General features: G+C 33.2%; 1 protein-coding gene across 5 annotated transcripts in view; it reads right to left on the reverse strand.

Annotated features, from left to right (window-relative positions):
* The window catches only part of KLHL13 (kelch like family member 13), a gene marked incomplete at its 5' end in the record, with an annotated part of 253,589 nt that overhangs the window by 52,641 nt on the left and 187,010 nt on the right, over window positions 1-13,938 (reverse strand). For all 5 annotated transcript variants that reach the window (XM_079765874.1, XM_079765872.1, XM_079765873.1 and 2 more), the window contains one exon: window positions 1,149-1,290. In XM_079765874.1, the coding sequence (XP_079622000.1) occupies window positions 1,149-1,290 (142 nt within the window). The remainder of the gene's footprint in view (window positions 1-1,148; window positions 1,291-13,938) is intronic.

Here is a 13,938-nt window from a genome sequence, read left to right on the forward strand (position 1 = left end):
TTAACATGCCAGGAGATAGAAATTGTTTCCTTCCTGAACCTCACATTTCTGTTTATGATACCCACAGAACAATGAACTCTAAAACCCAGCTCCCATTAGAAACGGAAGCATTGGGAAAATGTGATTTCACTGAATCACACAGATGGGAACTAGAAGGGAATTTAAAGATCTCCTAGTCAAGAATCATATTTTGGAGTTAAGAAAAATGAAGCCCAGAGAAATAACAACACAGCAAGGCCACAAAGCAAAGATAAGCCTATTTCCTCACTATGTTATCTATATATTATGCTAATACTATACTTTATACTATATATTGATTTATTATAATGGTTCTTGACAAGCTATATACATGAAATTCACCTATTTCTTTAAAAAATACATTTAGAAAGATTTATTTTCCTTATCTTACTAAGCAGAGAACACTAATATAATTTATATCTAGAAGACATTTATGAATATCCTGTATTATATGATTCTCTAACTCAGCAATGCCCATAGAGGTCAGGGAGTATCCACAAGGGTCAGAAGTACTTGGACTCACGAAGTCCCTACGCTAAATACCTCCATATTACAGTTCTATGTATTCTTTTGACTTTCTATTGTTTTTCTGTCCTCTCCTTTGATGTGAGTTATTACTTCTTACATCTACCAGTGTATTTGTATCCAGCAGTCTTCACATTGCCAATGTGAGTTGAGACACCAAATAAATAAAACCTTTAGAACTATGATAAAGGTGACAGTAAAATAAGTTGTGCATGAAGAACTAGAACATTTAGTATAGAGACTTGGTGATATTTATTTTGGCTGCAATATAGTGGAAAGTTAATGTTGCCAGATACAACATTCTCTAATAAAGTGCAATGATAGCAAGACTTCCTTTACACAAACACAACAAAGAATGGACGCTGGGGATTTTTTTAACACCAGGAAGGTATGCATTTTTCCTCTCAAATTTCTCCTCTGTTGTTTGTTTGCTTTTTTTAAATTGATAAACCTTATTTTTTAGAGAAGTTTTTGATTCACAACAAACTTGAGCAGAAAGTACAGAGAGCTCCCATATAACCCCACTCTCAAACGTGCCCACACCACACAAACCCCGAGTGCTTTCTGAAGCCATTAAACACTAGAAAAAGGACAGTTTAGAATACCTGTAACACCACAGAACTGTGGGTATTGCTGGTAAAGATGCGAGTCGCTCCTGCCTTGGAAGACTGCAAATGGGATGAGAGGCCCATTTCGCTGCTTCCAAGGGACAATTTCATGTGTTGGTCTTCCTCTTCCACAAGAGATCTAAAAATTTGTTTAAATCAGAAAGAGAGGCAAATTAAAAGTTGTCATATAATTCACAGTAATATTATTTCAAGAAATAATTTAGTACTAATCATCTGTCTATGGAATATACTGAATTTTGTTTCAATATATTTTAAAAGGCTCATAGCACTCTAACATTATAGAAGAAAAACATTTTTTAATATATTTTATTGATTTTTTACAGAGAGGAAGGGAGAGGGATAGAGAGTCAGAAACATCAATGAGAGAGAAACATTGATCAGCTGCCTCCTGCACACACCCTACTGGGGATGTGCCCCCAACCAAGGCACATGTCCTTGACCAGAATCGAACCTGGGACCCTTCAGTCCGCAGGCCGACGCTCTATCCACTGAGCCAAACCGGTCAGGGTGAAAAACATTTTTTTTTTTTTTTTTGCAAAAAGCTTCCCAAGGTCAGTAAAAATAAATGAGACCTAATAAAACAACCTACAAGCTGGTCAAAACCATAATCACAGAGGGTTTCACTTTTTTAGTGTCAGAGTAATTGCTTTTGGTATTTATTTCACTGTGTAGGTAGCAATACAATCAAATTATGCTATTCACAGTTAAAATAAATTTGGAATACCTACTTTTAGAAAGATAAAAAAAATCTCTCATTTATTGAATAGTCACTATGCATTAGGCACTTGCCAAGAAATTTACACAAATGATCCTTAAAAATATCTTTAAAAATATCCATTGCAATAGGTACTCTGATTGTCCTTTTTATTAAATATAGGACAAATGAGCTATAAAAGTGTTAAAAAATAATTGGCCTAAGGTCACAAAAATTTTTAAGTGGTTGGGATAGGATTTGAATATAAGTCTAGTCTTATTCTAAACTCAAACAGCCCCATTAATAAAAGGCAAAGATTAACTGTGATATATTACAACATTATTTCCTCTTCTGTTGTTAGTTATAGTTCTAATCAACCCAAAAGGAACAAAAATTTTTGCATGTTAAAATATTTTGTTTTCTAGCAATATCTCTTACATTATTTGGGGATTATTTAGATAAATAGCTACAGTGTAGTGGCATTTCTATCTTTTTAAAAAAAGAAGTAATAAAAATAATAAATACAAGTTATATCCATGTATATTATATCAGTAATTTTTAGGGGCGATAAAAAAGATTTTTAAAAAGGTTGGAGAACAGTAGTCAATAGATAATATATCAAAATATTTCATGGTTACCTCAGGTAGGTTACACTAAAAACAATCATCATGGTACAACCTTTCATTATTCCTTAGACCAGGCTGGCTTGTGTTTCCTTAGGTATACATTGCCAAAATTGTCTCTGAATCACCTGCCTAAAGAGCAGGGATCTCATGGTTCTGAATGGGTCTGTGCATGCATAATGTAGATTGCTAAAATTGACATTAGAAATCACGAAGGAAGAATGGATTTTCAAGTGCTAGAACTCTGTAATTTTCCCACTTATCCGTAACTACTTAAATGTTGAATTATTTGTATTACTAATTCCAGTCTATCCAATATCATAAAGATTTCACTTTTTTCCCTATCATACCTATAATCTAATTTGATCAGTTTTAACAAAAAAGTTTTAAGACTCTACCGGACTTTTAATAAAGATCCTGATTTTTAAATTCTGACACCAACCAGCAATAATTAGCAAAACTTCTGGCCTTGAGGGTGACATCAATTTTTCTTAATGATATTAAAGCCACAGTATAATAAAAATGAATTAATAATACAGTACCATGTTTTATTCAACTCTCTTGGATATTTAATAAAGAGAATAATTTAAATAAAAATTTAACAAGCATTAAAGAAAATGAATATAGCTTTCTTCTAGTTTCAGAAATAGCTTTAAAAGAATTAAAGTATATATAGGATATATACCATACACACACTCACACACACTTTTAAAGAGCTTTTGCAAAAGATATTCAACATTACATAATCAACTGGAAAATGGGTAATAGAAAGAAGGTGAGTGGTATCCCTAACCAGAAAGTTTCCATTCAACCAGAATTATTTTAATGGGATACTCAAGCAGAATGTCTTATTATTTTCTGTATTCCCTGCACAGAACCTTGCACATGAGAGGTTTAATATATGTCATTTGAATGAATGCAGAATCTAATTTTTGTGCATCATTCCAAAGACATCTCTTTATATTGCAGTGTTTTAAATGACCATCAATTATCATTTTTATAAAACCACATATATAACTGGGACAGAAGTATAGCTAAAACCACCTTGCCCCTATGACATATTCTGAAAATTGCTTTAAAAAATAAACTACAGAAAACAATTGTTTACTTGCCATTTATTTCTTGCTCTTAAAACTGAAAAGCAGAATGTAAAGATGCAGCCCTTTCTTGGCAAGATAATACCACTAGCTTTCTAATTAATTACTTCAAAAGCTGAAGAAGCCTTCAATAAATCATCTTCTTCATGACTTTTTATCAACATCGTTTGACTTTTTAACATTCAGAATACTCCATATTATTTCTGCATCAGTACATGCCATGTCAACCTTCTCAGCAGATTCAATATTCTCTTCTCTTTTTCATTAAGTTTACTGGATGTGAAGAGCACTGGTCTTCAACACTGCAAGGATGTGAAATCTCTCTACAACCCCCAGGTCACAATTCTATCAAGCTATCATTAGAGGAATTATTACCTGAGTAATTACAAAAACAAATAACATTTTAAATCATTTTTTCAAGGCACATGGTTAAAAGCAATATAAAGACCAATGGTTCTCAATAGGGGAAAGTGGACCAAAAGGATGTTTGCCTCCCCTCCCCCATGTTTGGCAATGTCTAGAGACATTTTTCATTGGTGCAAGGGGGAGGGGTTGTATCTAATGGGATGCTGATAAACAACTCCACATCAAAAATATCAAATGTGCCAAGGTTGAGAAACCCTGATACAGAGGGGTTAAGATCCTCAGGAAAAATTTTCTAAAGCAATTTCATGTTCTAAATAACTTCCCAGCCGAGAGTTGAATCCAGGAGATAACGGTGGCAGTAAGAAATACAGTAGGATTATTAATTGCAACTCTTCCAAGACCAAGACTACCTAACAATAAAATACCTCTGTTCTTTCTTGGCAAGACAATATGGCTGGCTTTCACATTATTAATTAATGGCCTATCAACTTGAAAAGTCAAGTGTTTACAGTAGATAAGTAGATAATGGCTTTGAAGTTTATAAGAATTATGCAGGAAAGCTTTTGTTCTATATAAACTCATATAAGAATAATAATTTAATTCTGTTTAAAACAATTGTTACTTGGATTCACTTTTACATGCTAATTTAGAATCAAGCAAATCCTGCCCAAATAATTCCATGAACACTATAAAATTAATCACAGGAGAGATTGTGTTCATCAATTTTCTTTCTAAAAATCAAATATTTTTCCTACAACATCTGTATATTGCCACCAGGTCACACCCATCCATCACACCAAGACTGAACACATTTTATTTTCTAAATAATGACCAACCACAGAGTGCAAAAGCAATCTTTCACAAAGTATACATGAATAAGTGAAATGGGCTTGCTCAAAGAGAACAATTACTTTTTCAAAGAACACTGTCTGATCATTTTACTGAAAGCATTGCAAAGTTGGTCAAACTGAGCATACACACACTATGGCATTTCTTTGTACTGCTATTTGAAGACAAAAGAAATAGAAAGTCTAAGCAATTGATATATGTTAATAGGGTAATGCTAACATTATAAGCTTACCCAAAAACTTCCATATTTTAAAAATTACTCCCAAGGGAAACGTGTAAATGATATGAGCAGAAAATTCATAAAGATAAAAGTACAAATGGTTAACAGAAAAATATTCAACCTCATTAGTATTCCAGAATATGCAAATTAAAGCAAAGATTCCATCTGTGAATATGTATAGTTATCAAAAAAATAAGAGTGGAAGATATACTCTCAACATTGCTAGTACAAACATGTATTAAGCCCATGCTGTCTGTATGGTTCTGCTCACCCAAATTGATTTTTTAATGGAAATTTCAAAACCATCAAATGTACAATCATTTTCCTTTTATACTGAACACCATGACAATATAGGATTGTGTATTATGTGTACAATCTGGTAGGTGAGCTGCAGAAAAAGTTCTCTGTCAACCTGGTTCAAATATGTTTTCTACAATGAATAGTTCTGTAAAGGTAATAGTTTAGCAGGCATTCTATAAAGAATTGTAAACACCTAGAATTCACTACAGCAATTGTGTTTGGTGGCATGCTATTTGGGGAAGGGAAGAGTATCATACAATTTTATCATTTGGCCTCAAAGCCTCAAATCCAATAGTCATCAATCTACATACCAAAAAAAAAAATTACTGTAAAATCCACTGAAATGAGTACTTTTGTGTTTAAAAAATAAGGTATCAACTTCATAAGTCATAAACTGTGCACTTCAAATTCTTGATTTCTATAATTTCAAGCACCAGTTTAATGCTATACAGAAAGGCAGGTGAGGTCACATTTCATTATCAATGAAAAGAGGACATTTTAGTGCTTTTTAAAATTAATAGCATGAAAACACATCTAACGCTTGCCTTTTCATGATAGAGAAGTTATATGTGTATGCATGCTCTAGTATGTTAACTTCTTACACCCAATGAAGAGCAGCACATTAACAGTGCTGTGAATAAAATATGCTAGTAGGAGCTGTATACACTCAGAAAAAAAATACAGATTAAGCCTATCAAAGTAGTTGTCAAGTTATTTTCTTGACTTTCCTGTGTTTATGTTAATTTCTGAAGGGGAAAATAAATGAATCAGAGAAAAGCTAAGAAGGTAAAAGTATTTGAACAACACCTTTAACTTTTCTCTAGTTAGTTCACAATTAGTTTCATAGCACGTATTTTTGCTTACAACCATTACATTACAACGTAGTTAAACCTAACAATGCATTCTAATAACATAATTCCACTGTAACAAAAGAATAGGAGTATGAGTTAGTATCAAAAGTATTATACAAATATTGTTATTGCCCAGAGTAGCAATGTTATCATAAGTGAAAGTCAGTGCCAGTGCGTTGGTATATAAGAACAGCAACACTAACAAAACAAAACAAACAATAAAATTAAAAATAAAAGCCATGAATGGTATACAACAAATGGTGTATAACAAATCTGGTTGGTTAATCAAGGCCCTGACTCATGCTTTCCACCACCCTTCCCCCAGAAAAACAAAGTACATATTTCTCACACTCACAATTTAAAAAGAAAATCAAGAAAAAGGTTTTCTTCAAAGAAGTACTCCCCCTCCATTTGGTTTTCTGCTCTGAAACAGAGAAGTGTCTGCTAGCAGCAGCATTTGTGAAATGAAACATTTCTTACGATAAAGTTGCATGGCAGGTGGAGAAGAAATTTAACCACCTGTTCTCATACTCATTTGAATTTGAGTGCTAAATCTGTCAAGGTATTTCTTTCCATTCTTGAGAAATAACTTAAAAACTTAAGATGGTAGAAATAACTTTCCATTGATTTTTGTATAGATTTAAATTATGCATACTATATTGAATTCTAAAGGTATTAATAACCTTCCTACATCTCAACATTTAGAATCTGAACTCTCCTTTACACGCCTCTCAAACAAAAACTGAATTATATTCTCCCTCTCTCTCAATAACTTCCCATTAAGAAAAAAATAGGGAAAGATTTTAAAAATCAGAAAGGAAATTTCCAACTCATTAAATTAATATGTATAAAATAAGTTGGTGTTTTCATTGAAAGAAAGACACAAAAAAAGTTAAAACTTAAAATACTGAAAGATATGTCCTAACTAAAATGTCATTTACAGTATCACTGCACAAGGAAATTATAAATATCACAGCAAGTTCTCTTCATAAGACATAAAGTAATTGCTGTTTAAGAAACTGTGGAGGACATATCTCCTTAATGAGGTGCTTGCCTGAAAGGAACTAAGAAAGATAAAGCTTTGGTTACTTATTTGTATTTTTTAATGACATAAATACAGTTGTCCCTCAGTATCTGCAGGGGATTGGTTCCAGGACACCCCCCCCCCCTCCCAGATACCAAAATCCACAGATGCTTAAGTCCCTTATATAAAATGGGGTAGAACAATGCATACTGTCAGTCCCCCAAATCTCAGATTCCTAACCTCTAATAAAAAAATATGGATTTAGACTGAAAATATGGTTGGTTGAATCCAAGGATGAAAAACCTGGGGAAACAGAAAGCCAACTGTATATTATTGTCCACTTGCATTGAATTCACTAATGGAAGTCTTTAGCATACATGATATAAAATAGCTGTTAATCTTTCCAAGGCTTTCTTTTCTGCTGCAGCAGTACCAGAGCCCACACACAAAAAAAGAAAAAAAGTTCAAATGATTTTCCAAAGTAAAGAAGCTTCCTTATATGCATATGCCTGACACATTTAAAATAAAATCACATTAATAAATAGCTGATGTCAGTTTTAACACAGGAATAAGATCGTTTACCCAGCACCTGCTGTGTGCTAGGCATTTTGCCAGACACATTCTCTGTACTACTTAATCCTCATAACAATCCCATTTTAAAGACAGGAAACTAAAGAGAGTTTAAGGCTTCAATATGAGTCTGGTAACTATGATTTGAACTCCAGTCTGATTCCAGAGCCCACACTGTTCCCATTACAACAAGCCTAAAAATGAAAAATAGCAGAGTAGAAACCATAAAGCAAATGACATTTTAATGCTTAATTTATAAATACAAGTTGGATCTCAGAGAGACACATTCTGTTATAGACAAGTCATTTTCTGGTTGAATTAATTCAGTTTAAAATTAGCCATTTTTACTACTTCCATAAAAACAATACCAGGGCTAAAAATCTCCTCCCAATGCTTATGGGGCAAGGGGATAGCATATCTTAGGATGTAACTCAAGTCAAATTTAGGGAGAACTTTGCATTACTGATATCAAAATTTAAAAGAACAGATTCTGAATTCCAAAGTCACCCATCACAATCACAGAAATAGCACTATGACACAAATGAGGAAATGGAGCTAAACAAATGGAATGACAAATGATACTCCATTAGATAACTATAACAGGATGAAGTTAATTATCCAAACCATAAAGCATTTGCACTGAATATCTCAAACCTGTCCCTGAAAGCCTTTAAAATTAATGTTTGCTCCCTCTATCTACCATATTTCAAAACTTTTGTCTTCCTTCATCTTTTAAAATCCATACACCAATTAAAGTACATCAAGTCTCATCTAGACCAGAAAATTCTTCTGTTTAGAAGCTTGGTTTAGATCTTATTTCTTATTCTTCACATTTCTTATAATATTTTGATGAAAAAATAGATAGATAGATAATAGATAGATAGATAGATAGATAGATAGATAGATAGATGATAGATAGATAGATAAATGATAGATAGATAGATAGATAGATAGATAGATAGATAGATAGATAGATAGATACCTGAAGTAGAAATAAAAGAGTAACCAAAAGAATAAATTTCTAAATTCTGATTTCACACCTACTATATAAAAAAATCTAAAAAAAAGCTCCCTAACCTTTAGAACAGGGGTCCTCAAACTTTTTAATCAGGGGGCCAGTTCACTGTCCCTCAGACAGTTGGAGGGCCAGATTATAGTTTAAAAAAACTATGAACAAATTCCTATGCACACTGCACATATCTTATTTTGAAGTAAAAAAACAAAACGGCAAAAACACCCGCATGTGGCCCGCGGGCCATAGTTTGAGGATGCCTGCTTTAGAAGCTGTATATGGTGAGAGTATGCAAGTGGTAGTGGTGGGAGGGAGATGTAATATGTACTTGTAGTTTGGGGAAAAAAGACTGTGTTCCTATCACTGTTACTAGGCCCCTTCCCAGTGCACAGAGGAAATAATTATATTCCTCTGGCTGCATATTAATTCTCTGGAAGGATGATCCACCCTTCAGCAAGCACCAGCCTTGCCCTTTGAGAAGTTTAACAATACCTAAGACAGGGAACATTCTTCAACCCCCAAATGAAGAAACTGGAATGGGAGCTCCAACACCCAGGACAACTTTCTTTAAATGAACATTTTGCTCCCAGAGGATTTGTTAACCAAGGTGTCATTTTACTTCTATTACTCTTAGCTCAACAACTTTGAAATTTGACTATTGCGCTATGGTGAATTTCAATGGAAAAGCATGTTAAAGAATTCTGGTATCACCTACCTAAAATTTCAGTTCATTAAATATTCAAACCTCCAAGTTATCTAATTTGAGTTTATTATAAAGCCAGATTCCATAAACTCAAAACCAATTAGAAATCACTGAGACAAAAGGATATATGCACCTCTATGTTCATAGCAGCACAATTTACAATAGCTAAGATTTGAAAACAGCCTAAATGCCCATCAGCAGATGAGTGGATTAGAAAACTGTGGTACAGCTACACAGTGGAATACTATGTTGCTATAAAAAAGAAGGAATTCTTACCATTTGCAACAGCATGGATGGAGCTGGAGAGCATTATGCTAAGTGAAATAAGCTAGTCAGTGAAAGATAAATACCACATGATCTCACTCATTTATGGATAATAAAGAACATTACAAACTGTTGAACAAAAATAGACAGAGGCAAAGAAGCATCGAACAGACTGTCAAACTACAGCGGGAAGGTAGGGGAGGTTTGGGGTGGGTAAGAGATCAACTGAAGGACTTGTATGCATTCATATAAGCACAACCAACAGACTCAAGACACTGGGGGAGGAGGGATGAGGGCAAGTGCTGAGGGGTAGGGGAGACCGGGGGGAGGTCAGTGGGGGAAAAAAGAGACATATGTACTACTATTTGTAATACCTTAAACAATATGTACTACTATTTGTAATACCTTAAACAAATTTAAAAAAAAAGAAATCACTGAGACAAATCTCTTTGGGAACAGGAGAATCATTAATCAAGAGGTAAAAATCCTATCCTTTTCTGTCTTAGAAATTTAGAAAAATTTCCCACTTATATTCAACTTCACAAAGTCAATAATTCATGACCAGGTCTTAGGGGAATGTTTATTTCTCTTTAAAAAGGAAACAAGAAAAAATAGAGTAAGACTTTCAAAGTTACAAAGTAATAGTCAATCGCATTCCATGTTTTAAGAATTATAACAGGCAGCTCTAAGAGCCCCACTAATTCTATATCTTCAAAGCCTCTAGTAAATATGATAAATCTCAACCTTGATTTTGCAATGACCTAGAGGCATATCAGGCATCTCAAATGTATCCAATGAATGTGGTAAGAATTTCAGTATCAAATCAATCATATTTTAATATAATGTTTAATATGATTTAATAAAATCAATATTTTAATATGATGACCAGTATTTTTAAGACAGGAGAAGGTAATACAAAAAGAGAAACCAGAAGATAGATTATTAACCCAATGAGTCTGGGAATCACACTTAGGATAATTCTATCAAGTTAATCTCACTTATGGAGCTTATAGAAGCAAAGAGTCTAACTCAAGCAAAAAATTCCCATATTAAATTATTTTCCATTTTGTACATAACTATCTGCCTCACCAATAAGGTTTTTTATACTAAACTTTGTTATAAGACTTTAAGTTATTCTTCTTGTACTATGCTTACCATAAAGAAACATAACCATTGCTGATCCTAAGTTCTCAGGTTGTTAGGAGATGGAAAAAATCTATAGTCACCTACAACCCACTATCTACACATTCAAGTATCATATTCTAAGAGTAAATGAGTTCTGATTTTTCTCCTAAAATGCCATCAGGCTCCATCACTTTATTACACTACTAGAAATGTATTTTAACTAAGGTCACTATAATGTCCAGCTCTCTATATATCACAACACAATTCCATGATCCAGCTACAGACAGCTCTGGTAATGTAACAAAAATTGCTCTACAAAAATAATTTTATGAGTCTTTGTCCATTGTTCAGTAACACTAAGGAAGGAGTCCTGGGCAAATGTTTTATGTACCATGACTATATTTGCTTATCCAAAATATTAAATATTTTTAATAAAGCTGGTAATTATTTCCTGAAAGATAGACTTTTGTGAGGGGGTAGATGCAAATTACAATTCTTTGGGGAATTTGCTACTTGGGTAAAGTGTTTCTTTTTAGGAACATTGAAGCCTCTGGTTTAAAGAGTATGTATGTGTGTATACTTGTGTGGAACTCAACAAGGGTAGAAGCGGAGCATATCATTTAAATAATATGACACAGTAGGTATCCAGCATTCACACTTCTCGGTTATTTAAATGAGAATCTTGCCCTGACCAGCGTGGCTCAATTGGTTGAGTGTCATCCCATGCACCAAAAGGTTGCTGGTTTGATTCCCCATCAGGGACATGTCCATGTTGCAGGCTATATCCCCGTAGGGGGGTGAGCAGGAGGCAGCCGACTAATGTTTTGCTCAGACATCGATGTTTTTTTCTCTCTCTCCCTCTCCCTTCCTCTGTCTGTGAATAATCAATAAAAATCTTTTAAAAAATTGGAATTTTAAGTAGAAGGTAATTGGATCATTTTCAGACTGTATGTGTTTTTGAAGAAGCTATGAATTGTGAAGAAGTAAGGAAGTACTAACTTGATCTGTTTGAGAAAAATAGGAGAAAGGTATATTAATCAAGAAAGATAAAAGCAGTCCTTTCCTTCCTTCTACACAGTCATTAAAAACCAATTTATAATTTCTGACCCTCAGAGTGCAAGTGAGAAGGAGACTGGGAAGCATCACCACATATGTGAGGATAGCAAAGAATCAAAGTTTTAAACATTTGGCCATCTAGTTTTAAAATGCTACTCTAAATGGTACTACCCTCACCCCACCTACAACAGCTGTTTCTTGAAGCAATAAGTCATATCCAAATCTCCAATATCCAATATTTTCATAGATCACACTTTAATGAGAAAATTGATTTATTTGAAGGTACTCTCAATGGAAATGAATTCAATGACATAGTTCTTGATCATTTCTGGAAGCTTGGTCAGTCAGAATAAAGTTCAGGCATCTGAAATGTATCCAGATGTCATGCATTCAAGAGAGACATAGCTAGGATATTTTGGATTATAAAAAAAATTGTTATCATCAAAATACTTCAGTCATATCTAACTCTTGCTTCCTCACCATGTTCCATGTCCAATCAACTGTTAAAAGTACTACTGACTATCTCTCTACTGTGCTCCTGTCTTTCACAACCTCTCCACTCTCACTGACCTTACAACTTCTGGTATCTACTACTTCTCATTTGGATTTTGTCATTAATATAAATTACATATTTTTATAGTATATCTTCTTAACAAACTGTCATTGTATTTATAGCTCTGAAAGTCACTTCCTTGCTCAAAGAATTCAATGACTCCTCACTACTTGCTAAACAAACACCTAATGTCACACTCTTGAATTCAAGTTTTCTTAGACTAGCCCTCCTTAACTAATCACACATTCCAGCAAATAACTCAAAATAAATATATACTAGTATTCAATGATTAGAGAATAAAACTATCCATTTTTTTGCTTTAGAATATGTTATTTTCATACTTATTTACATCTATGCCTTTTTTTATTGTTAACCAAGTAATGTAAACACCATTTTATTTAAATATTTTTATAGAAGGAAAATTTACTGAATTTAAATGGAATAAATGCTAAACATTTGCAATTGGGTTGAAGCCCTTTTAAGTATAAAAAATTCAGAAGATAAGTAAGCACGAATGATTTTTCATTATTAATTTTAAATTTATTTTTCCTAAACACTAGGTCAGATTTCCTTTTTTCCTAGTCAGTCTATTCCTTTTTTCAAACCATACATACAAAACATGTTATCATTTAAGTGCAAACACATTTGCTTTAAAACATAAATTTATCCAATTTGCTCCATTATGGTAAAAGACATGTAAAAATAAGTAAAAAAAAAAAACCTCTTAACTTTAAGAGTAGTTGCTGTCTTGGAACATATTGTAATCTTATTTTCTTTATCAAATTATAACTTGATGAACCATGACTAAAGTATTCTGGTCACTGGTAAATTGTTTCTACTAAAACTACTTTCAGTCTGTAACTGCATAGTGGTATTTATCAGCAAGCAATGAACAGAATCAGGGTTTTGGATTAGTTGTTATCATAGCAAAGATAGTTGTAACTTGCTCTCTAACAAGACTGGTACATATTAGATTACTGCATATATCAAATGAAGAAATTCGACACTCAAGTGAAGTGATTTGCACAGGGCTACAGACCTCAAAACTACACTTCCTAAATTCATTCATCAACTCAACAGTTATTGAGGACCTACTATGTTCCAGGTATCTCACAAGGAGATAGGTAAACAAAGAGCAGGTTGGATACTTGCTTGCAAAACAAAATCACAATAAAAGAAACAAACTTTCCAAAGGACTAAATGATATATAAATAATAATAAATTATCAACATTATCTACTAACAAATACCATGTTGTATAACTTATATAAACCATAGTAACAAAACTAATTGAGAACTTTGCTCCTTAATACAGAAGTGTATGAGTTCATATTTAGCATATACACCAAATGAAAAGATAAATAACATCAACTTTCCTTAGTATTATTTTATTTTAAAGAATTACTCATCCCAGATCAGGCTATTTCCAAGGCTGAATCAGCAATCAAACAACATCCACT

Source organism: Cnephaeus nilssonii (genome assembly GCF_951640355.1).
Source record: "Cnephaeus nilssonii genome assembly, chromosome: X".
NCBI lineage: Eukaryota > Metazoa > Chordata > Mammalia > Chiroptera > Vespertilionidae > Cnephaeus > Cnephaeus nilssonii.